Source organism: Pagrus major, chromosome 8 (genome assembly GCF_040436345.1).
Source record: "Pagrus major chromosome 8, Pma_NU_1.0".
Classification (NCBI taxonomy): domain Eukaryota; kingdom Metazoa; phylum Chordata; class Actinopteri; order Spariformes; family Sparidae; genus Pagrus; species Pagrus major.
The window spans coordinates 27,489,905-27,515,120 of NC_133222.1; the positions used below are offsets into that span (position 1 = coordinate 27,489,905).

The following is a 25,216-nucleotide window of genomic DNA, read 5'->3' on the forward strand; positions in this document are numbered from 1 at the left end:
CGATCATTCTCTCCCATACTCCTCCCATATGGGAAGAGTGGGGTGGGTTAAACAACCACATGCATCCTTCCTCACCAAGATATTTTGATATATCACTCTCATCTTGCAGGAGGATTTGCAGCTCTTTGCAGGCTCCTTTAAAGTTTGTGCTGCAGTCGGACCGAATTACCTTTGCAGGACCACGCACAGCAAAGAAGCGTCGTAGAGCATTAATAAAGCTTGATGTGTCCATTGACTCTATAAGCTCAATATGCACAGCACGTATGCTAAGGCATGTAAAGAGTACCGCCCACCTTTTACTGTTCGCTGCCCCTCCTCGTGTACGACGAGTGGAGATGGTCCAAGGGCCGAACACGTCCAGGCCTACGTTTGTAAAAGGTGGTTCCATGCTGAGACGGTCTGATGGTAGATCTGCCATTTTCTGTTCTGATAACTTGCCACGAAGTTTGTTGCATGTGACACATTTTCGCAGAATTCTAGTGATGCATTTTCTTGCTCCAATGATCCAGATGCCGGCTGTACGGATTGCTCCCTCAGTGAAGACTCTACCTTGATGTTTGACTCTTTCATGGTAGTGGTTTATGAGTAAAGTAGCAACATGGCTGCGGCCAGGAATGACGAGCGGGTGTTTCTCGTCTATGTCGAGTGGAGCGTGCTGGAGCCGACCTCCTATCCGCAGGAGTTGTTTTTCATCAAGGATAGGGTTGAGCTTTCCCAGGGGGCTGTTCTTAGGAATGACTTCCCCTTTCTCCAAACAAGACACTTCAGCTTTGTATGCTTCTTTTTGCACACATTCAATGATGACAGCCTTTGCTTGTGCCAATGCATCAGCTGTATGAGGCTTGGTACAGTGATGCCAACCCCTGCATTCTTGTTTGGCGCCGTCTTTCTTTGACCCAAAGGACTGAACAACATGGATGAGAGAGGTCATACCTTTAAGAAGAGATCGCCATGTTGAAAATCTTTCAAAACGATGCGAACCGAGGCCTTTGTGAGATTCTGCTGCTGTGGTGGAGTGGCATCGAACCTCCACGTCTGTGTCCGGTTCTATGAGGTCATAGGCGTCCTCAGTGGTGTTGGTCTCTACAGAGTGTGTCAGAAGCGCCGGACCTGTGAGCCAGATGGTGTCTGTGAGTCGAGCTGCAGGCACTGACCTGGTGGCAATATCTGCAGGGTTCTGGGTGGTCGGAACATAACGCCACTGCTCTGGACGTGTGGATTTCCTTATTCGTTCCACTCGGTTGCTGACGTACACATAGAACCTTCTGGTTTCATTATAGATGTATCCCAACACGACCTTGCTGTCGGTATAGAATTGAAAATTGTTGGGGTCGATGTCTAGCTCATTCACAACCAGCTCAGCAATCTCCACTGCCAGGACGGCAGCTCCTAACTCAAGCCTGGGAACAGTATGGGCCGATGTTGGGGCCAACTTGGCTTTCCCTATGATGAAACCTACGTGGCACCTTCCTTCACCATCAGTCACCTTGAGATATGCCACTGCTGCAATGGCCTTAACAGAAGCATCTGAAAAGACGTGGACTTCTGTATGTTGTGCAGTAGAGAGACAGGTAGCGGTGTAGGCTCGAGAGATTTCAAGCTGTTCTAGACTTTGGAGTGAGTCTCTCCAGACAATCCAGTCCATCTCCTTGTCCGCTGAGAGAGGAGCGTCCCAGTCGCTGACATCGCTAGTGAGCTGTCGTAATAAGTGCTTTCCTTGGATGATCACAGGAGCAACCAGACCAAGTGGATCGAAAAGGCTGTTAATGGTTGCAAGCACTCCTCTGCGTGTGAATGGTTTTTCACTGTTCCCAACACGGAACGTGAAAGCATCCTTCACTAGGTCCCAACTTAAACCAAGACTGCGTTGCACAGGAGGTAAGTTGGTGTCCAAATCGAGGTCTCTCAAATCCTTTGCATGGTCTGTTGATGGAAATGCCTGCATGACAGTTGAGCAGTTTGATGCTATTTTATGGAGCCTCAGGTTGGAGATGGCAAGCATCTCTTGGGCTGCTCTCAGCAGGTCGATGGCTGCGCTTGCAGACGGCAGTGACGTCAGTCCGTCGTCGACGTAAAAGTCTCTGTATATGAACTGCTTTGCCTCTTCGCCAAACTCTTCTTCCCCATGTAGTGCTGCTCGGCGTAGCCCATAGATAGCAACTGCTGGAGAAGGCCGATTGCCAAACACATGGACTTTCATCCTATATTCCACAACTTCTTTGGTGGTATCGTTGTCTTTGAACCACAGGAATCTGAGGAAGTTACGATGATCCTCCCTGACAACGAAGCTATGGAACATTTGTTCAATATCTGCCATGATGGCTACCTGCTCACGCCTAAACCGCATCAGTACTCCCAGCAAGCTGTTGTTTAAATCTGGACCTGTTAGCAGTACATCGTTAAGTGAGGTGCCTTGATGCGAAGCGCTGGAGTCGAATACGACCCGGATTTGGTCGGGCTTGCGTGGATGATACACACCAAAACTGGGAAGGTACCAGCATTCTTCTCCATCATGCAGAGGTGGCGCTAGTTCAGCGTGATCTTGGTCCATGATTTTCTGCATGAAAGCCAAAAAATGACTCTTCATGTCAGGCTTCCTCTCAAGAGTACGGCAAAGGCTGGTGAAGCGGGTGAGAGCTTGCTCTCTGTTGTTGGGGAGCCGTGGCCTTGGTGTGCGAAAGGGAAGTGGGGCCACCCAACTGTTAGCATCATTCATAAACATTCTCAGTTGTCCAAGCTGAACTGACCTCACATGGCTGGAGAAGACCTTGTGTCGCTTTCATGTTCCAATGACAGCCCAGTTCAGACAGTGGAGATAATGATCTCCACTGTTCTGAACTGGGCTGTCATTGGAATGAAAGCGACCCAGGTTTTTACAGCTGTGAGGTCTGTTGCTTGGACCAACTGAGAATGTTTCTTTCAAAACCAGGTGGTTGGGACATGGATAAAAATGAGAGTGGCGTCCATTCTCCAAAACATGAGTCCGGTATGTGCTGGCTCCCTTAGGCCTGTGTGCTGCACCTAAACAGACTTCTCCCACTACAACCCAGCCAAGGTCAAGTTTTTGGGCATAAGGGGCGTTGTTTGGCCCATTACACTGGTCTCTTACCTTATGCACTTGTAAGATATCCCGGCCGAGGAGCAGGAGAATCTGTGCATCGGGGTCGAGCTCAGGAATCAGGTGAGCGATAGGCTTGAGGTGAGAGTGGTGTTTTGCAGCCGCGGGAGTAGGTATTTCCGACCTGTCGTCGGGCATATGGTTGCACTCTATGAGAGTGGGAAGAGGCACACTGAGACTTCCATCCAAAGGCTGTGCGATGAAGCCAGTTCCTCTTCTTCCTGACATCTCTGTGACTCCAGCACATGTGCGAAGAGTGTAAGGAGAATCTGAGCCTGCAAGGTTGAACAAGTCAAAGAACTCGGACCGAGCGAGAGACCTGTTACTCTGGTCATCGAGTACAGCATAGACTTTGATTGATCTGTTTGGCTGTTCCTTTGAATGCACCTTTATGAGACAGATTTTTGAGCATGAGCGAGATGTGTTGGCTTCGCCACACACTTCTGTGCATTTGGAGATTATGTCAGGAGATCCTTCTCGCCTTTGCTCCCCGCCATGCTCTGAGTCTGGCTCTTTAGCTGTCCAAGGAGCCGGTCCTGGATGAAGTGCAGCCACATGTTTATTGCTGTCACACTCTTTGCATTCAATGATCATTTTGCATTCCTTAGCCATGTGATCAGTTGACGCACAGCATCTAAAACAAACTCCACACTCCCTGAGAAATGCTTTGCGTTCTTCCATTGGCTTAGCTCGAAAGCCTCTGCATCGTTTGAGCGGATGAGGCTTCTTGTGAATCGGGCACTGTCTGTTGACATCCAGGTTGCTGCTGAGGGTCTCTACAGCTTTGGTGTAAGGTATTGGTGTAATCTCTGTTTTGTGTGATGAAACCTGGCCTCTAGATGTAGCATACCTCTTCACAGTATTGTCTGTCTTCACTGGTGCAGTGTTGGATGAGCTGAGTGTGAAACTTGGATCATTGCGAACCTGAGCCTCTCTGGAGACAAAGTTCACAAAGAATGAGAATGGTGGAAACTGAACTTGATTCTGCATCTTGTATGAGCTGCCATGTGATATCCACTTCTCCTGGAGTGCATACGGCAATTTCTCCACTATTGGATTAACACCCCGAGATGTATCCAAATAAGCAAGTCCAGGTAAGTAACCTTCTAGTTTCGCTGACTCCAACTCCTGAAGCAGATCACCAAGTTCTCTCAGTTTCAGCGGATCTTTGTTTCCAATCCTGGGGAACCTCTCAAGCTTGTCCAAAAGAGCCTTCTCAATCGTTTCAGGGGAACCATAACATTCCTCCAGACGCATCCAGGCCATCCTGAGCCCAGCCTCAGGGTCACTGACATTAACTGCTCTAATTCTCATGACCTGTTCTGATGACCGAGGACCCAGCCACTTCGCTAGGAGGTCAAGCTCTTCGTTGTAGGTAAGTCTCAGTCCATGTATGGCGTTTGTGAAGGTTGATTTCCATCCCCAGTAGTTGTCTGGTTTGTCGTCAAACTTGATCAACCCAGAGGTCACGAGTTCACGTCGAGCCATATAAATAGCGAAGTCATTCATACCTGTATGGTCAGTCACATACGGCTGTGGCGTCTGCGTCTTGCGCGGAGTTGCATGTGTCTGAGGTCCCCTCATGGGAGACAAACTGTGTGACTGGGTCTCGATTGGACGTTGGACAGCAGGCTGCTTCTTGCTACGTACTTCTGAGTAGCTAGTGTGGTGCTTGACAGAAGAAGGAGTGACGTTCAGACCATCCCCAGCCATGTGAGTAGGATAATGCATGCTGTCTTGGAGTGGAAGAGCTGAAGGAGCTCCATGAATCAGGTGATCAGGTGCAGTATTACCTTCAGGATGAAGCAACGACTGGTGACTAGAATGCATTCTAGAGTGACACTCAACATAGTCGCTTGTTCTTTTCTCTCTGGAGTCACGTGGGATACCAGCAAAGACCAGCGAACCTGCTTTAGAGTCCATTTCTGCTACTGCTGCTTCCAAAATCTCTGCTTCAGCTTCTGCAGCTGCAACTTCTCCTTCTTGCCTCAATGCAGTTAAAGCTGCCTCCATCCGCACCTCCTCTACTTTCAGCTGAGCCTTTTCGACCATGAGCTCGGTTTCTCTTTTAACAAAGGTGGAGCGGGCACGAGCTGCCTCAGCCTTGGCACGTGCTTTAGCTGCTACTAAACTAGCCGATTTGCTGGAACTAGTAGATGAAGCAACGTCTGACCTGGTCACATGCGATTTAACAGATGCTGGCTGAGATGGAGCATTGTGCTTATCCTCCGTGTTTCCTTTGTTATCCATCTTATATGCTGTAGTAAACCACTCACTTGGTATGAAGAGCACAAATCCGATGAAGCAAGGTAGTAGATGGAGAGCCGGAGTCTTTCTCCACTGTAACAGCCGTGTTGAGCCCGCTGTGATGCTGTTTTTTCACTATTCTGTCCCCTGCATGTGCGTAACTGCACTGAGTGACAGATAGCTAAACACTTGGTGTGGCGTTGAAAAGGTGAAAAGATGACTCAGACGTAGAAGTAAAATGACGCTTTACTGTTTGTCTTGTCAGTTGCTTTACAAAGCCCACTCTTTCTTGTGAAACTGAAATATGGATACAGAAAATAGGTAAATTGCACTGTTAGCTTAAACATAGAGCTACATGCTACATACAATGAAATAGGAATTTTTATCATTAATTAAAATATATGAAATAAGCAATCAATATGCACAAACTATGAATTATACAGATATGATATATAACAAACTCACAAACAAAGCTTCTCCAAGGCTCAACGACGGTGGATAAACCCGATTAAAGGTATGATGCTGCTCTGGAGCACATTTTCTATTCACAACATTATCCAAGATGGCCGATCTGACCTGTGCCTTACCCATGTGACTAGCAAACAATAGAATGGCAAAGAATTACAAAATAAAAGAGCACCTTTCAAAATAAAACTAGGAGTCACTGCTGAGCCACATCACAAGCAGCATTATGTTGGATCACACTACATTGCTTGGCATGACCGCCCTACTCTGCCTCTGATTGGCTGCATCCTGCCTGTTAAGTAATGCGCATGTGCAACTCTCACCAAAGATTGAACAGAGGCGAGATGTCTCACTCCGTAGCTAAAACGGAGCTTTCAAGACACAGTGGGAAAAGGGGTGCTGCAGCAATGCACCATATGAGAAAAATAATGTGTTCTTTGAAAATGAATGTTTGTAAACCTATTCTACTAGGACCCCCAAATAAAAGTATGAACCTGAACATTAGCATAATATGACCTCTTTAAGATTTTATCAAAAGGGAACCTATTCACTTTGCTTCCTTGTAAATATGTTGCATGTGCTCAGAGTGAGTAGTCTTTCATCATCAGTGATCAGAGACTGAGAGAAGCAAAATGTTTTATGTGCTGAGATACTGTATGGTGGGAGCTGCAGAGTGCAGAGATGAAGGAAACGTGCATGTCCAGTTTTATCCAACCTTAATCTCAGTGGTTAACTGATGTCTATACTTCATATATCAAGACAACCCCAGTAACACTAATATGACCAATCTTTTATTCTGCATTAATGACATTAACATAACATCTTTTATTTCTTCAATGAATCACAGAGGAACACCAGCTTCAGCCAAAGCAAGTTATGCAGGGTTTTGTATAATAACAGCCTTGTGAATTCAGGATGTGTCCAGCTCACTCCCTTCGGTACTTGCACCTTGTCAGACATTTTAGAGACTAAACACACACACAGTCAGAGACGCACATGCTGACATGGCCTATGACCTTGTTGCTAGTGTTCTCCAGCTGCCTCAGCTTGACAATAACAATGACCTAACACCCAGTCCTCAACTCCTGATAGCACATCAAGAAGTAGACAAATGTCACAGACAGCTCTTTCCTTCTTTGTTTCTTTTTCAGTTTCTTTCTTTCACAACACTTTCTATTCCACATCCAAATGCGATAACATAGATGTACACTGTGAACACACTGAAATCAATTCAGACCTGGGAGAACACATACAGAGCCCACAAACACATACATACTACTGTGTATCTCTGTACTGACTTCCTCATACCTCCTTATATACAGCTTGGTTTACTTTGTGTCAGCAAGACTGAAGTTCTCTCAGTCAAAAGCAGACACAAACAACTGACTAAACGCCAGAAGACGACACAGAGAGTGGGGAAAGAGACATGAAAGAGATAAGGGAAGAAAAGGCGAAAGTGAGAAACACAAAGAAAAGGGAAGATGCAGGCTTAAGGAGAAGACAGACACAGAAAATTGGGAGAGAGAGGAATATGGAGATAGATTAAGGGTACAACATGATGAATTGAAACAGAAACTGCACATGGATAATACTTAAAAGAAATAGCTACTGTCTAGACGAGAAAAGGCACAGATATTTTCTGTGATGACGCTGAATGCTCAGATGTATATACGTACACACTTAAAATTAGTCACAATAGCGGGACAAATATAAATAGAACAGTTATCCATCATTGTGTTCTTTCAGGCTGATTTTTCTACTGGACAGCACTGCAGTCGGCTTGATAAAAACAATCATAATACAATTAAGTCTGTCAGACCCTAATTCAAGCCCAGAGCCATGGCTGTCCAGTCACAGGTAATGTTCTATGGTAAGACGGTCAGCGCCAAGCCAAGACAGAGATCTGACATCAGGTTCCTAGTACAAATAGTCCAATCTCATAGACAGGCAAATGCCAAGTCAAGACTATAAAGTCCTAAATCAAGACCAGAGTCATTACAGTTCAAAGTAATGTTCCAAGTCAAGACAGTCAATTTAATCAAATATCAAGTCAAGGTTACAATTAGCATGACTAAACCTCTGGGTCCCTAGTTCAGATAGAAAAGTCTAAACTCAGAACAGTCAAGTCCTACACGAAGACCAGAGTGATGACTGTCCAGACCCAGGTAATGTTCCAGGTTAAGACATTAAAAGATATTAATAGTTAAGATATTTGGATGTAAGAAACTCCAGGGCCAAGTCATTGCAGCCAAGTCATGTTCCAAGTCATAACATTCAAATCCCAGCCCAGATGGTTAATTCCCACAAGACAGGTGAGTATAGACAGTCCTGAACTTTCTAAGTCATGGTACCTGTGTTTTTTTCCTTGTTCCATTAAAATGCAATATATTTTCAAAATGGCAACCCAATTCAAGACAGACAAGTCTGAAGTCAAGTTAGTGGGTTAGCATGGTTAACTCAGGATACAAACAAGTCAAGGCAAGAATCAACTAAGTGAAGTCCAAAGTCTACACAGTCGATCAAAGTCGATCAAAGTCTCAAGTCATTTACTTTTGGTTCCAAGTAATAGATTCCACATTTCTTTTTCCAAAGGGCAACCCAAAATCAAGACAGGCTAGTCCCATGTCAAGACTAGTAAGACAACAGTCAAGTCAGTCAAGTCTGTAACTGTTAACAAAGTTAAGACGGTCAAGTCTAAATTCTAGATGTGCAAGTCCGAAATCACACACGTTCAAGTCCCACGTCAATACTTAGAACAGGTAAGTCTAAAAGTAAAGTCCAAAGTCTGAAACATTGGCTTTAAATCCTCAAGCAATGCCCAGGTTCGGCCCCAAGTCAGGGTAATGGAATCCCAAGTCCTATTCCAACTCAAAAGAGTCAAGTCACAAGTCAGCACAATTAAGTTTCAGGTTAAGACAATCCAATTCAATGTCCAGATAGACAAGTCCCACAACAAGCCCCAAGACCTAGAATTTAGATTCCAAGTTGTAGTTTTTGCATTTTCATTCAAATGTTATTTCAAAATGGAAACCGCCTTGTTTGAGAGCAGCTGCTCTCTCTCTCCCTCTGTGAATGCTGATTCCTAAAGACTCCTCAAATTTGGGCTCAGGGGGAGATTGGGTTTGAGCCTGATGACTTAAAGTCAGGAGTCAACAGGGTTCAAGTCAACAATATGTTACCAAGGGGGACTCAAACTTACAACATACGCAATAGTGGTATTACTGTCATGATTTTCATTTAAACAAATTAAACTGGAAACAAACCAAGCGCGGTTAGGGTTTAAGCCATATTGTTCTATCATTCGTAGTAGAGAATGTGTGAGGGATGGAAGGACAGACAGAAAGAGAGACAGACAAAGAGCGGGAGTGTGGGAAGACTGGCAAAGGAGCGTTTGTTTTTACTGCAGAGGCTGCCATGTCTGTGTGTGTCCACGGTTTGTCTATCTCAATCTCTCTCACTCAATCTCTCGCTCTCTGTTGAGACGGTAAACACAGATGCTTCAGAGTGCCTGCACAAGCAAATGCAGAGCCCTGTTCAAACACACACACACACACGGACACACACACACATACACGTCATCACACACACAAAGAGACGGGAGACAGACAAGGCAAACCAAGGCTTGAACAGACACCCCGGATCCCTGGAGGAAGCTGACAATAAGAGTTATATTAATGTGTGTGTGTGTGTGTGTGTGTGTGTGTGTGTGTGTGTGTGTGTGTGTGTGTGTGTGTGTGTGTGTGTGCGTGTGTGCGTGTGCTTGTGTGTGTGTGTGTAAGTGTTTGCACACATTGCATGTTTGTAATTAAATGCAAAGCAGTTACAAAGGAGTGAATACAGTTAAAACCTCTGGGACCTGAGCGTGGAGATGAAACTTTTTGGAGGGAAAACAAGGGCAGACAGACAGATTGATTGAAATGTCACGTCAACACTTGAAGATGAGCTTATTTCAGAAAGTAACAAAGTTCTCTTGCTCGATGAAGACCTCGAAGGCGCTGACATTTTGCCTTGAGCTTTCCATCAATCAAAGTTCTACTATTACTGCAGAATACCGCTGAGATCTTGGGGCTATCACAAATATTGCATCATATTACATTCTGTGCCTGAGCCACCCAACCAAGGCAGCAGTGTCACATATCCAAACAGCTACTCTATAAAAAATGACTATATGTGTGTATGTAGGTTTATTTTCCAGCTAATGGAGCCAATTCTGTGGCTTTTGGCGTTCAATAACACAAAACAACATAGGCGAAGAGGGAGCGTATTGTTCTTTGGGTGTGTTTAATACAAAAATGGCCCCAAAGCTCTTTGTAAAACCCAGCTTTTTACAGTTATATACACATTTTAGTGCTATAAAGCTTCGGAGAAGTCAATTTAAGAGGAATTTTTTTGAAGCTTTTGTGAGCTGTAATGCTGTCATAGTCATCATTCCGAGGAGTGTTTGTGTCTTGTTTGTGTTCATGCAGACTACAGCCATAAATGGTCCGTCTCTATTCTACTTGAATAGTAGAAAAAAACAAAAGTCTGTCATGTCCCTATCTCATCTCTGTTTTTTCTTTTGTGAAAGCTCTGACGTTATTGGGGGTTTGGTGTGAAAAGCTCTGACAATAACAACCAAAGTCTCTCACCTTGACTGAAGAGCGTACTCAGGAAGAAGTCTAAATGACACATGTGCGCTACAGTGCAATGTGGTAAAGTGAAAGACTTTCTCAAACATGGCATAGCCGTTTACAAACACTTTGACTTATGCTTTCTGCAAATAAAGTAACTCTGAATTAATGAAGACTCATTTGTTCCAACTGGTATCATCATTTCGTTCTCCTGACAGAAATGCCGAGCCATAATTGACAGCTGTTATGAGTCGTACACCTACAATATCTCCAGTTTCACTATGTTTTCTCTAATTCTCAGGTTAGATACAAAAGAGAACTACCCCTGTCAGTCACTGGGTGGTTGGCTTTGTTTTAGATTTAAAAAAAGAAAACCAGTAAGAAAGAAGGTAGCTTGAAGCAAAATAATCAGTTAATAATTTTAAGGGAGTATCCTGGAGATGGGTTTGTCCTTAGCAATATGGACCCTCACTCAGTTATTAACAAATGAACCTAAGACCTCAGCCAGAGTGTTGGGCCATTTGTATTCGTGGCAAGTAAACACAGCCGAGGTGTATGTGTGGGCATGTGTATATGAATAGGGTTGACTTTGTTTGTGTGTGTCTACTTGTGTGTGCATGTGTGTCTGTTTTCCAGCCTTGCCCACTCAGTTTGTTTAGGCTACTGTCAATGAGAAACAGCTTGAAGACACTAGACAGGATCCTGCTCAGACCAAGGCTGAGTCACAGAGCTGTTGAGACCACAGCAGTCATCCTCCATCGCTTCTGACTTTCAAACAATAAAAACTAAGTGGTGGCAATTTCTATGACAAACAGAGGTGCCTTTTTCAAGTCATTTCACCTGACCCTGGCTGCTGGTGCGTATTACACCATAGTTTCACACAACAGTTTTTAAAGCATTTATCTTGACAAAAAAAATGAGTTTTGTTTTTTTCTATTCATAGATGGTAAAATATTATGACGCATACAGTATCTAGTCTCCATCTTTGGTGCTACATTATCTTCATTGTGGTGTTTTCATACACTATGTCCCACAGATCAGCTGACAATCAAACGGTTTGAAAAGTAATCTGAGGCCACAAATCCCACCACAGAGAACCAAAGCTTAATTGCCAGTAATGGTGCCCCCAGCTTCATCGTGCATGCAGTCCATCAAACAGCTCATTGTTAGAGGGAAGCCACTGAGGGAGCCACTAGTCACTAGTGACTTCTAGCTGAAATTAGTTGACATCCTTGTTAAACTGAAAATGAAAATGAAAGTGAGGGATCACTTCTTGCTGCTGGATTAGCAGCTTGTGATCGTTGGTTGGGGCATGTTCAGGTTGGCCAGACCTTCTGTTCATATCTGTTTTTAGGCCTCCCAAGGGCAAAAGTACATTAGCAGTTGTAAGGGCTACAGTGCATAGAAACATTTGCAAAAAATAAAGAATCCAAATAAAAACAAAGTTTGAGAAGTACTGACGCATCTTTCTCTAAAATTTGATGCTTGCTATCACTCATGTTAAAGCAACATTATGTAGAAATTGGCATTGTGTGCAGTTTGGCGCACCCACAGTTTGTGAGTGCAACATCGCTGTTGTTAATACAAATCCCAGGTCTGTAGCAATCTGTCAGATGTAATGTAGCTGCTAACTACAAACAAAACTCATTACATCATAACAGTGTTATGTGTTGAAAACTTGTACGTTGAAGTAAACATGTATGTAACACTGTGATCCTACCCTCTCACTGAAGTTACATAGTGCAGAAACAAGAGACAGAGACACCATTCAGCCTGTTACAAGACACTGTACCATCAACATGATTTTAAAGCTGCTATTTTTTTAAAGGTAAAAAAGTTACATAATGTTGCTTCAACAAACTAACCAACCAATGAAACAACTTTGCTGGTGTTTGAAATGTACAGTGTGAACAGTAAACCCAGGGTCCAGTTCCTAGTTCCTAGTGTCTCTGCTGTCAAACTTAAAACCGCTCTCCTCTCTGCTGTCAGCTGTCATTTCAGGCGTTTGCGTGACCCTCTTCTACCCCATCCTCCTTCAGCCCTTCATCCAGTGGCTAGGTTCTACTCACCAAAATCAACTCCCCCGTTATCAGATCTCCAGGATCCCCCTTCCTCCATCACCACCACCAGGCTCTAGACTCCACCGGAGGGGTTTCCTATTCTACGCACAGCTTCATCATCTCCCCAAAAACATTCTTCATCACGATGGAGACTAACTGCCAAAGACTTTCTTCTTGTTCACTCAAAGAAATTACAAGTCTCTCCTGATTAACATGGATTTTCATGGTTGGGAAGCCAGTGAGGGATTAGATCCTTGTTGCTGTGTTTGTGATCTATTGCTGTTGGGCAGAAGCGTTTTGGTTTGTTTGAATACAACTGGCTCAATTTAAGAATGAGCATTGAGTTATGATAGCATAACTCAATGCTCATTCTTAAAATTGAGCCAGTTGTATTAAAAAAAAAAAACGCTTTGCACAGCAAAGACACAAACACAGCAACAAGGATCTAATCCCTCACTGGCTTCCCAACCATAAAAATCCATTTTTCAGACCATAAACACAACAGAGAAACGCTTTGCTCAGCAGAGCAAAAGGTACATGATTAGAAAGGAAAATATAAAAGCTTTGGGTAAAGCTTGAAAATATATTGCTTTAGATGTTCTGTGGTACAGATCAGCATAATAGCCATTCATTGATATGAAACATTCACTGATGGAATGTGACTAAGTACATCTACTAACAACTTACAATTTGAGGTACTTTAGTATTTTTTTTTACATTTTCTGTTACTTCAAACTTCTGCTCCACTACTTTTTGGAAGCAAATGTTGTACTTTTTTACTTCACTACATTAATTTGATAACTTTTGTTACTAGTTACTTAGTAGATCACATGCTGCATCAGAGGAAAGGCAGCAAACGTTTAAATCAATTTATTTTTTGGGATAAAAAAAACCCAACTGATTCCGATAATCAGAAAAATCCTAAATATTAGATGTGCTAATCAGCCGGGACAATAATCAGTCAACCCATTGTTTACAGTTTATACACAGATGTTAATATGAAAATGAACAATGTTTCATTTATTTTTACTACAAAGTAAAGTACATTTACTGCCAGAAAATTACTTTTGATACTTCAGTACATTTCCTATCAAATACTTTTTGATCAAAGTTGTTCTGCAAATTACTGTACAAATCCATATTGCACACATTTCTTGTATCTATTCACAATCCGACCAAAATGAGTTCTCACGTCCTTGTGGAAACTCATTTTTTCAAACACTTGAAGAGCCACAACTGAATCCCTGGTAAATCACTTAGTTAGAAATGGTTGCCTCTCGCTCGTATTCTTGCTTCATTATGTATTTACAGTAATTAGCCATCATCAGTGCAAAGTACAACATTAGTCATGCAAACCTCATGCATCTGAACCTACCAGCTTGTTGAGCAGAATGAATAAAGTTGTATGTTAAGCGTCTTCCAGCTTCAGTGGAAGTTCCTTGAAGAAAACAACCACACAGCTGTACTTCTAAATTCCTGTTAATCCGATAAACAAGGAAAGATGCGAGTCTCCTGTGTGTATCTATCTTTGGATACTTAAAGAGGCAATAATTACTTTAGGATCACATCTTAGTGTGATTACGCTGCATATCAGGTCACCATCATTCCGACTCTACACACATCTTACACATTCTTTTCTTTAAAGTCTTCTGAGCTCTGCTTGGCTTATGTAATTGCCTCCATCTGAAACCTATGTCTTAGCTTTGGAACTTTAAACTGATTCGGTTTGTTTATCCCCAGCTAAACTCAGAACCCTAGATAATCTGTGCAGAAAAAAAAGAAGATAAAATCTCATGGCTGCTCATCTCTCCCCTTATCCAAACAAGCTCCGCTTGTCTCCCTGAGCAATAACAAGGCCCTGGCCTCGATAAATATGACCCATGTACCATACTAACACAAGGAGGGCTGGGAAAAACACACATGCAGAGCCACACGTATACCCACATGCCCATTCAGTGCATACATAAGCACAAAGACACGCATTTCCAAAGCAGACAATGACTACAGACTCTAAGGGATCCTGAGTCGCGCACGCACACACACACACACACACACAGATTCACACTCACAGACATACTATCCAAGGTCTGACACATTAAGGCTGAAGTCTTTAAATGTTAATAATGGGGACAAAGAGCAGATTATTGCTTAAGGAAAAAAAACAATGAGCAGTGACTCGCAGTTGTGCTGTTTTAGTGAAACAGCAGGCGGGCACATTCCAGGACAGCTGCCAGAAACAACCGAGTACCAGAGGACGAGGAGAGAGAACGGCCGTATGAGGAACCACAACTGTGTTCATCTGGCCCCTCTTTCACCGCACAATAACAATCGTGACATTGCAAAACTAGCCGCATAATTAACTTGGGGAAAATAAACTGACAGGAATATGAATTGTTGTATAAACTTAATTTTACATAAGTATTATTATGTAAACCGCTCTGATAAAGAGAGGCTGAGTTTGATGGATTGAGGTCATTTGGATAAAAAGCCAGACTGGCTGTCACGCTGCATCTTCTCTTATCGACTCCCTAATATAAGTGGGACACAAAGTACGGCGTGTTTAATGAATGGAATCATTTTGAAACTAATTTATTTTACTACTTGAATCAAAAGTAAAGTTTTCATCGGTTAACATCACGCAGGACACGTCGACGTCTCAGAACTTTTCTGAGCGAAATATATTCTTTAAACACTTGACAGTGATGTGACAGCAGTTTATCTCTAGAGGCCTTATTTTATTCCCACATGTGGATTAAAGTGTCTATTACAACTGTCAATTACGGAACAAAATGTGTCTGATGGATTTGCCAATATGTATTAAACAGATTGTAAAGCCAGATTGTCAACTTTAATTTTGTTCAAGCTCAGCCCACACTGTTCCAGTTTCTGCTCACTGCCTGCTCCCCGGTCTCTGCCTCACTCCACAGTCTGTCGGGACTATGAGGTTCAGGCTGAGAGGTATTTATTGTGCGGGGAGCAGAAATCAAATAGAGCAGAGTGAGCTGCAATGTTTGAGTTTGAACTGTTTAAACCAAAATGATCAGAGCAATTCAGACAAAACCAAGGTCCTACTGTGAGCTAGAAAACAACATGTTTAGTCTGTTATCCTCGTTTTCACACAACAAGCTGTGTTATCCTCAGGAAGAATCACACTGAAGACTATACACCAAACACATCAGTCCTGACTCCAGCGACTTTATTTAACCTCGTTAGGGAGGCCACACAAAATCACTCTCAACCTTTTAAACTTAAGAACACAATTTTTCAGACCCTTTATTACATTTTTTTAAAATGATGCCTTATTTTCACTTTTCATCCCGAGGCTGTTGTTTGCTTTATCATCGGTAGAGCAGTGTGTAAACTTGAAAAGAAATTTAATTATAATTTAGAGGTTGAAAACTTGGAGAGTAAACCCCAAGGCAAAGCTGCTGCAAGATGCGAACTGTCAAACTACGGCCAAACATACTGTATGAGTCTGTACACCATATAAGATTTTAAAAACACACATTGTTAAGAGGAGGAAAGTAAATGAAAAAATAAGACAAAAAGACATTTTCAGTGTCAGAAACCAAGCTCCCTACGCTGTTTCAGTGCCTGCAGTAACTACGTGAAAAAAGAAACGTTACATTTTGGTTCAGTGTGTCAATACCATACCTCCTAAGAGCCACTCAGGAACAGGACGATTGACAATGAAGAAATGATCTTGAAAGCACTTAAGGACCAAACAACTCTGCCAAGCCTGCACACCCATCAACTTTGTGACTTTTTAAGTAAAGAAAATGGTTTAGAAATTGCATTTGCATTTGGATTTGCGTGAACACACACATGGTGATAGATAATCACATTATACATATGCCAGGTTTTCACTTACATAAGGGCAGTTGTTCATGAGAAAATATATGAAAAATATCACAATGTATGTGATCTTAAATGCTCATTTCACAATAAAATGTGCAATATGTAACAATTGGCCACATGTTGAATTACTCAGATAGCCATGCAGCTAGTGGTCCGGACTCGGAGCTCAGAACAGTGGGAGAGTGTTGGTGTTTACACTGCTAGCACAGGAGCTTTGTACTGTGATGGGCCGGGGATAGCTGGTTTGCAATACAATACATTTCTTCACATTCTGTTGATAATTTTAGTTATTTTTCTGTGCTTTTAACTAAAATCCTCACATAACACACCTTTAACTAAGTATTAAAACTAATCATTTTGCCAAAGGCTGAATGTTAATTGAAATTTGGTTCAAATTTCATTAAAAAAAAAAAGAAGCTGACAAAGAAACAATGGAGCTGAAGCATTCTTGTGGTCTTTTCTGGATCCACTTAATGATTTCTAATGATGTACCTAATACAACCAAGATGTAGACAGCCCTCAGTATTGTTTTTGGTGATTCGGGGACCTAAGTTCAAATTATGAGCTGTTTCTTTTCAGCCCTTTCCTGTTTCAATCTGATTAGGCCTCCATGCCCTTAACGAAATTGTTTTTTTTCAGTTTGGTTTAGAAGAACTTAACAGGCAGAAGTGAATGAAACGGCATCTGTGAGACAACATCAGTCTTGGACCTCACCTCACTAATGCTCGAGTAGCTGAATGGGAGTCAATTCTGCCGCCAGGCTCCAAAATCAGGTCGAAACCCTCCCCTGAAGAGTGGAGGCTGGTAGAGCAGCAGATTAATGGGTGTGATTTTGAGGTGCCCATAGGCTTTGTTCCAATGTCCACATGCTTTCGGTCATACAGTGTATATTGCGCTCAGTTGCCAGTTTATTAGGTACATAATGCAGTCTAATACAAACAGTCCTGCAATAAAGGTTCAGTTTTTGTTTAAAACTACTTTAAAGAGGTGTTGATTCCACTTTATGACCATTTTGGATGTTTTAGTTTGTGGTGCTGTTTAGCTGTATTGTGTTAAACTGTGATGTATTATATTAATATTATAACTGTTTATTGGTTTTGGTTTGTTGTGTCTGTGCCCTGTGGAGTCTTCTTGTAAACAAACAACAGTTCTCTCTACAGTCAGTTTCTCACCAGAACACACGGTGTGTATTGTAAGTAGAACAAATCTGATTTTGCTGTAGGGATGACAATATCTGTCTGCTTGTCTGTCTTTCAGTCAGTCAATCCAATACTTTGGTCAAGGCAGAGGTTGAATCCGTTAGTGTTGTCATTATGAGCATGTTAGCATTCTGATCTTAGCATTTAGCTCAAAGCACCACTGCTTTCAAGTAACAGAGCCACAAGCATGGCAGTAGAATACTAGTCTGGTTTGAACATTTTAATTCATCCCATGTTTACTTGCCTTCGCTCTTTTTATTTTCCTGCCGACGCTGGCACATTGTAGCACATTGCTACATTTCTTTGCCCGTAGCCGCCGCCAACTGACGATCAGTGAAAAGGCGGGAAAATGGTGGCAGGAATTTGTATCACATTGGCTGCATCTTTGTGCGTGTGTGGGCACAAGATACAAAGCAAAACAGGAAATCATTGGCAAAAAGCATTGCTAGTGGTCAGAAAACCCACAGGGTACCTTTATGCTTTGATGAGTGACGTTAGACATTAAAGCCACAAAAAACTCCTGAGCCAATCCATATATCAAGAATTGATGATTGAAGTTTATTTCACTCCATCCTCAATGGAAACCCAAACTGAAGCCAGCAAACAAAGATGTTCCCAACACGATAAAAGGGAAGGTTCAGAGTTGAAGATTGGTAAATACCTCACACTCACTGTTGTCTCTGCTTGCAGGGGAAGCATTACAACAAAATCTAAAACAGACATGATTATTTGTTTCAATCTCTGTGGAACCAAGAAGCACAGTTTCCCCAGTCCTCTTTTCAAAATGTTGGTGACATGAAAGCAGCCGCTTGCTCTGTTTGGTGAGAGTCTGGTTAGGATCAGCATGTGGAAACACGGCTACAGATGTGTGTTCCTGTTTACACTGAGCAGGAGGTAATTGAGGAAGTCTGGCTCTCTCCTCAGGAGCTCTGTGCTGCTCAGTGGGAGCTGTGTTACTACTGAACCAAACATTTCACTTCTCTCTCCTGCTTTCTCTTGAACTCTCTGTTTATCTGTCCTCACATGCCTCTTCCTTTCCTTCCTCCTTCCTTTTCTCCTTCCTCCGCAAGAGGAAGCTCCTGCTACTTAGTGAGAAGGATGCATCACCCTAGAAGAGCAAAGAGGCAACTCTCTTTTCTTCTGTGTCACAACAGGAGAGCTTTTCTTCCGTCTTCATCCAGGGGAGCTGTGTTGCATCTGTCGGCAACACCTCCTTTAACCTCCATATCAGAAGACAGTGGGGAGCAGCCGAGTCGACTCTCATGTGCATTATAGCATGCAAATGAGTTCATCTTTTGCAAACTTTCCCAGAAAGCTCAGTGCGCATTAAGAATGCAGTGACTCCTTCTTTTCCTTTCCACATCTGCTTATCCTTACCTGGAACTGGCCGGTGTAGTCGTCGTCTGTGGTGCCCTCTCTGCCCTCCTTCAGCGCAATGAGGGTGAAACCTCTGAAATAAGCAGGGCTGGTTGCCAGGAGGATCACTGTAAAGCAGAGAGAGAGCACATTTACTCCACAGAGACAGCGAGCAGTAAAGAGGCACATACACTGACACATCAGGGTTGCACCGCATGATGCAGGGTCACCGTGGATGATTCCAGGGAAACACGCATGCATGCAGCACTCCTGTTAGCATCAGCCTGGTGTAGAAGAGTGAGGGCTGTAAACGGAGCTTTAACATCTCACACTTGAATAAAAAAGAGCCTATAAATCTCATGTAGGGAGTTTGGGCCAGGAACAGGAGCCACATAATCAGATGTGGGTGGAATTTTATTCGGCTCATCCCCTTGTAATTTTTAACCTTGCATTTTCATACAAGCCCATTTATCTTAAAACTTGCTCCCGGTGCTGAGAACGAAGATGTCAATATTTTCAATCTTTTCCGTTTTTTAATAAGTGAACTTATTTGCTACTTAAAGACCGTGAAGGTTTGGGAAATAACTTCGGTTTTTCCTCTGGTGGTGTCCTTCACACATCCCTGACAGCTGATTAGAATTTAGCCCTGGATTGCCAAATGTGGCATCACAAACAAAAAAAAAATGCATGATCTGACATATGATCTCAGTGTGAGACTTCAAGACAAGGTGACCCTCGATTTTCCTACTTGTTTTTGAAGCCTGGGACAAAACTGGAGTATACAAGATGTTATTACTGTAAAAAACAAAAGAAAAAAGTTTCAGTGGGTTTATTTGAATTTTAAAGCATAAAGTTAGGATTTGAAACAGAGAAAATGAACAGGTGTGGTCTGAGTTGAAGACTCCTTTGTGTTTGTTCTAACTTCTCACTGAGAAGTTCTGCGAGCGGGTCAAAGTCTTTATTTTATGTAGCCAAATGCACCAGGCAGGATAGGGACTTCACATTTGTGGGGGTCAGCTGAATTGGAGTCAGATTCCTGTGTGTGTGTGTGTGTGTGTGTGTGTGTGTGTGTGTGTGTGTGTGTGTGTGTGTGTGTGTGTGTGTGTGTCCTTGCTTGCAGGAAGAAGAGAGGAAATGTATATAGGTCAGACATTAACACTAAGTAGCCTTATCAAACTTTGATCAGAGGAGGCTGACTGACTAGTTTGGAAACTGTCTCCTTCAGGCTGCAACTTCCAGTACAAGTCTAGGTTACTGTGGCTGTTACCTGCAGTGTTAGGTGGTTAGACACACTTAAGTTCTCCGGAAAGATTGCTAGACATTAAAGTGTAAACAAGCTCTGGTTTCCAACTTGACAGACAGTCCACTTAAAGTTAAAATTGGCGCAGGTTTACACACTGATTGCGCTGATGGACTCTGTAAACTCTACCTCTGTAGGTGCTGCCAGGCTGGTAGCTTTCCGGGTCCCCCTCCACTCTGAGCCTGAACTCATGGTGGCCATCCCTCCGGGTCCCCTGTGTCTGCGCCCGGAGGATCCGCCCGCAGTACCCGTCCAACCTGCCTCCGGAGGGCTCCTCCACGAAAGCGACGGCATTGCACAAAAAACTCGAGACGAAATAGTATTGCAAAAGCAGCAGATGCATGGACATTCCCATTTCGGAGCCCGGAGATGAGTGCACAGTGGCAGCTCAAAACAAAAACCCAGCGGAAAGACGAAACAGCGGACAGGCGATCAGTCCTAGCTCCTTCCCCAACAACTCCACCAAACTACAGCGGCGTCACACTCAGTGGGAAAGGTGAAGAGAAGGAGACGAGTCCATCCTGAAGTGGAGAGAGCGCGCCTGGGACGCACCACGGTGAAGTGGCGGAGAGAGGAGCTGTTCCCGCTGCTGTTCCCGGATCAGTGCGCGCTGTTGATGGGGAGTGTGGAAGCAGCTGGGGGAAGAGGGGGAGGCTGTGAAATAAGTGAGCGCGGGTGAACGCAGCTGTCTGCTCGACTTGAGGCGAGGGAAGGTCCAAAGTGGAGCTCCGCGCTTTAATAAGAGCCAGCCCTCCCCTCAGTACACACACACACACACACACACACACACACACACGCAGACAGCACACACGCTGGCTGTGTGTGTGGCTCTCACACACTGAGCTACCTCTCGGGAGAGACACAAATGTGTTTGCTGTTCAAAAACGACAGTAAATTTTAAATTCTCATGCACTAACGGGGCCACATGGGAGTTGAAATACTTAATCAAGTTATATGAGGACATTGTGAATTTAAAAGTGAGTATCAGAGTCATAGCAAAACTTAAGACGGAATAGACTTGTGTTTATTAATCCTCGTCTCCTGTCCGCATTTTTGCTCCATAATTTGCTCGATAATTACGGTTCATGTAACCTGTAAATTAAGTTACATGAACAAAAGAACAATAAAACACTTAAATGTCTGCTTTGCATTTACTGTGAGCTGCATGATGCTTGAAAGACACCATGAAGTTGGAGAAGGTCACTATAAACTCAACTGTGAGCACTGTTGTTCCACTTCAATCTTTTTGGTCCTGCCCGGTGCGTATTTACGCGTTTTCTTTTGCGCGGCTACGCGAACAAATGAGTAGAAGAAATAATTTAATATCACTCATAGACAAGCACAGAGAAATATTGGATTCCAAGTTACAAATATAAAGTAACTTATGCGCTTTCTAGATATGACGCACGCACGGTCATCTGTGTAGATGCATTGGTTTGAGCAGCCTGCCCTGCTGATAGAGGAAAAATTACCTTCAAATGTCAACACTATTGATTGCTCCACGCTGATTATAAACACTTCCATCCCATTAAACCCTAAAGTGTTTCAACATGTGCGCAATAATAACGTTATCTGTTTGTTTTTTTTGATAATTTCCTCCTGGATTAAATGCACACTTTTCTGTATGGACATCTGGGTTACATGAAGCACGCTCTCAGCTTTCCTCCCCACACACACTTAAATCCCTTGTAAATACTTACAGGATAGACTTGCATGTACAATAGGGTGGGGTGGTGGTGGTGTTGGGGGGAGGGGGGGGGGGGGGGCAGTGTGTTTTGGCCAGTAGGTGTCGCCAAAGTATCTTCGCACCTTGAAGTAATTCAGAGCTACTTAGTAAATTTGTCACTCTCCTCATCACAGCACCTTTTACTCCCTCATCTCCTCAAGTTTTATTATAGTGTAGAGAAAGGCACGAGGGATTATGGAAATGCGGGTCTCATATTAAATGTGTAGTTTGGTCTCAGCTGAAGCAATGAGATGAAGTTAGATGACGTTTTGATCCTTCTCCTTTTTGTAATTTAGTTTGTTCCTTTTAGCCATTTTGCAATCCTCCTTTATATTCTGTCTGAGGCACAGACAGGGACAACTTCATCAATGTTAACTTTGACTTTCCTTGTATATTTGAAATACTGCAATCAAAGGATCAGTGTCTATTTATAAGAAACAAATGTGTGTGTTTGTATTTGTGTGTGAGTGTGTGTACCTACTAAAACCTCACGGAAATGAGCTTGATCAAATAAACTTGTTCCAAACTGATTTGCCCACATTTTTGTGGCGTGTGTGTGTGTGTGTGTGTGTGTGTGTGTGTGTGTGTGTGTGTGTGTGTGCGTGTGCGTAATTGGGGAGTGATACCAAACTGAGAGCAGTTCTCAGAGCTGGGGCTGGTTAAACTAAACAGCATCAGGCTGGATGTCTGTGTGTGATGGATCCCATCTGGAGTGACTCTGCACTATAAACTGTCTGACGGATGGCTGACGTCTGGAGCGTACCCTTGACCGAGATGTGAAGTCAATAACAACCCAACGACCTTTCAGAACGAAAACAACCTGTTTGCACAGCAGCCAGCAACATTCCTGCTTCCAAACATCCAACTTTTTTTAATCCAGTATGAGGAAATCAGTAAACTATTGTCCTTTCTGTCTCGCTGAACATCATGAAATGGTCACAAGTTAATCTTATTCAAAAATTTACATCCAGCTGGCTGGCTCATGGTTGTTTTCTATGCCATTTTTTACTCTAAAACTTATAAATAGATGTAAAAGGCTGTTATTTTCAAAGTCCCACAGCCCCTCTGATAACATATCAATTTGTCTTTAGTCAACTTGCCAGCTTGAATAAGACTTTCTGGAGGGTAATAAGGTTCTGATGCAGGAAGCACGGGCCAAAAGGGTGTATTAAATATGAAAATTGCACTGATCTTAGTGTGTGGAAGTCATTTCCTCTAATGGACTATAAGGGTCCTAAAAAGCCCTCGGTATTGTGCTCAAGTGTGCAATAGAATTTTTAATAATTTTCCAAGTTTTTTTTAGTTCTGCTCATAGAAAGGCACAACTTCAGTTACGTTCTTGTCACAAGATCAAGTAATGAAAGTGGATTGAATGTATTGCATTATATAGGCTAAGTGCTCACTGTCGAGAGAACACATCCCTCATTTCGTTTTGTATGACCAAAGGAGACATGTTGGACTGAAGCAGAAGTGCCACCACTACATATCAACTGTACTTAAGTAAAAGTGCCTGTTTGGAAGATAAACATAACAGCAAAGCTCCCTCTACAGTTAAGTGCTTATAGGCCCATTAGTCACATGTGTGTCAAGACTGATCACATGACACGTCTCATGCTCAGTGTCCATGCTAAAGCTTTACATGAGTAGCCTAAACACTGAGTTACTCATTACAGTAATATGACACATTTATTCAATAACTTAGTAGTGCAAGAGGGTCAAATATAAAATTCAGTACTAACATTACAGTATGATTTTGAGGGCTGGTGTCAAGTCTGTTTAGCACTGAGGCTTGTCCAGTACACGTTAGCTTAGCACAAGGGCTGAAGGTGGGGGAGATGGGCTAGCCTTCCTGTGAGCCTTCCAACTTCAAATTTGTCGTATTCATGAGTTCTGTGTTATGAGCTGTTTTGCTAATGTTAGCCACTGGTAAGCCCACAAGTCACATAGTTCTGTTCAGAGCTGGTGCGCGTATAAACCTTACAGCTTCATAGTCAGGACAGGACATCAGCCATGTTGCACGCAGTCACCAAGGCTATCATCGAGCTAATGGTTGATGGTCAACAAGTATGTCCGAACTGTAGGCTACCTGCTTGTCAAAGCACGATGATTTGTTTTCTAGGCTAATAAAGTTTAATGTAATTTCCTTTATAAATAATTACTAAATAATTACAGATTTATTGTTCTTTTCTGTACATGCGACATCTACTGCATGTCTGTCCATGCTGAGAGAGGGATCCCTCCTCTGTGGCTCTTCCTGAGGTTTCTTCCATTGTTTTTTTCCCCTGTTTTAAGTTTTTCCTCACTTGAATCGAGGGTCTAAGGACAGAGGATGTCATTCACTGTACAGATTGTAAAGCCCACTGAGGAAATGTGATTGTGATTTTGGGCTATATAATAAAAATCTATTTGATTTGAACTGATTTGAATTAGTCAGCTAATTAATAACGGCATTCTTTATAATCAAGAAATCAGCCAATCAATTACTGTGACAGATCCAATTTCGATGGGGGTGCTGAACTGTGTCTGCACAATGCCGCTGAAAGTAATATTTCAAACTTTTTCGGAACATTTCACAACTTCTATTCATTTCAAATTGGACGTAGAAAGAGGGAATAAAACAAAAAAAACATCAACCTTTGTCTACCAAAATTATCGCCACCTTTCTTCTATGCCATCACCCTCTGGCAAATATCTTGCAACTTACCAAGTAAGCCTAACTACACAATTGAAGATGAGAGAAGAGATTTTAATTGTATTCACAAACATCTAAACCTGCCAGGCTTCACAGTGGGTTGGAAAAGAAAGAAAATCCAGCTCTTACCTGCAACTCTTATCTTCATGACTTCAAATTTAACAGACCATTGTTACTCACAGTAGACATTTTCACTCATCAGCCTCAGGTGAAACTAATTACTTTAATAATGGATGCATTGTATGTAGGTGTGGCAGTGCTGCTATCGTGCATACTGGCTAACTGACAAAGCTTACTGGCACATCTAACTGTAACAGAGCCATCGTTAATGTTGCGAGCTTTTCCCGTCATAATAAGTCCAAATGTAGCTTGTCTTAAAAACCCTACTTGTTATACATTAACAGGAAGAAAACTGAATTCTCATTGTGTATTGCTGATGTGCAAAAAAGGATAATGATAAGATAATGTTAGACACTGAATTATTGATTTGTTTGATTAACGATCATGAAATATATTTCAGCATGGCAGCATGAGATGATTCTGATTTCTTTCGTCACTTTTAATGGTCTTTTTTATGGTCTCAGA

The 25,216-nt window shown here is 42.6% G+C and overlaps 1 protein-coding gene across 1 annotated transcript in view; it reads right to left on the reverse strand.

Moving 5' to 3' along the window:
* The window catches only part of spon1b (spondin 1b), a 105,870-nt gene extending 85,005 nt beyond the window's left edge, over positions 1 to 20,865 (reverse strand). Inside the window, exons 1-2 of the mRNA XM_073472450.1 lie at positions 20,343 to 20,865; positions 18,935 to 19,041 (exon numbers count right to left, since the gene is read on the reverse strand). Of these exons, the coding sequence (XP_073328551.1) occupies positions 18,935 to 19,041; positions 20,343 to 20,568 (333 nt within the window). The 5' untranslated portion in view covers positions 20,569 to 20,865. The remainder of the gene's footprint in view (positions 1 to 18,934; positions 19,042 to 20,342) is intronic.
* Positions 20,866 to 25,216: the final 4,351 nt, after the last annotated feature.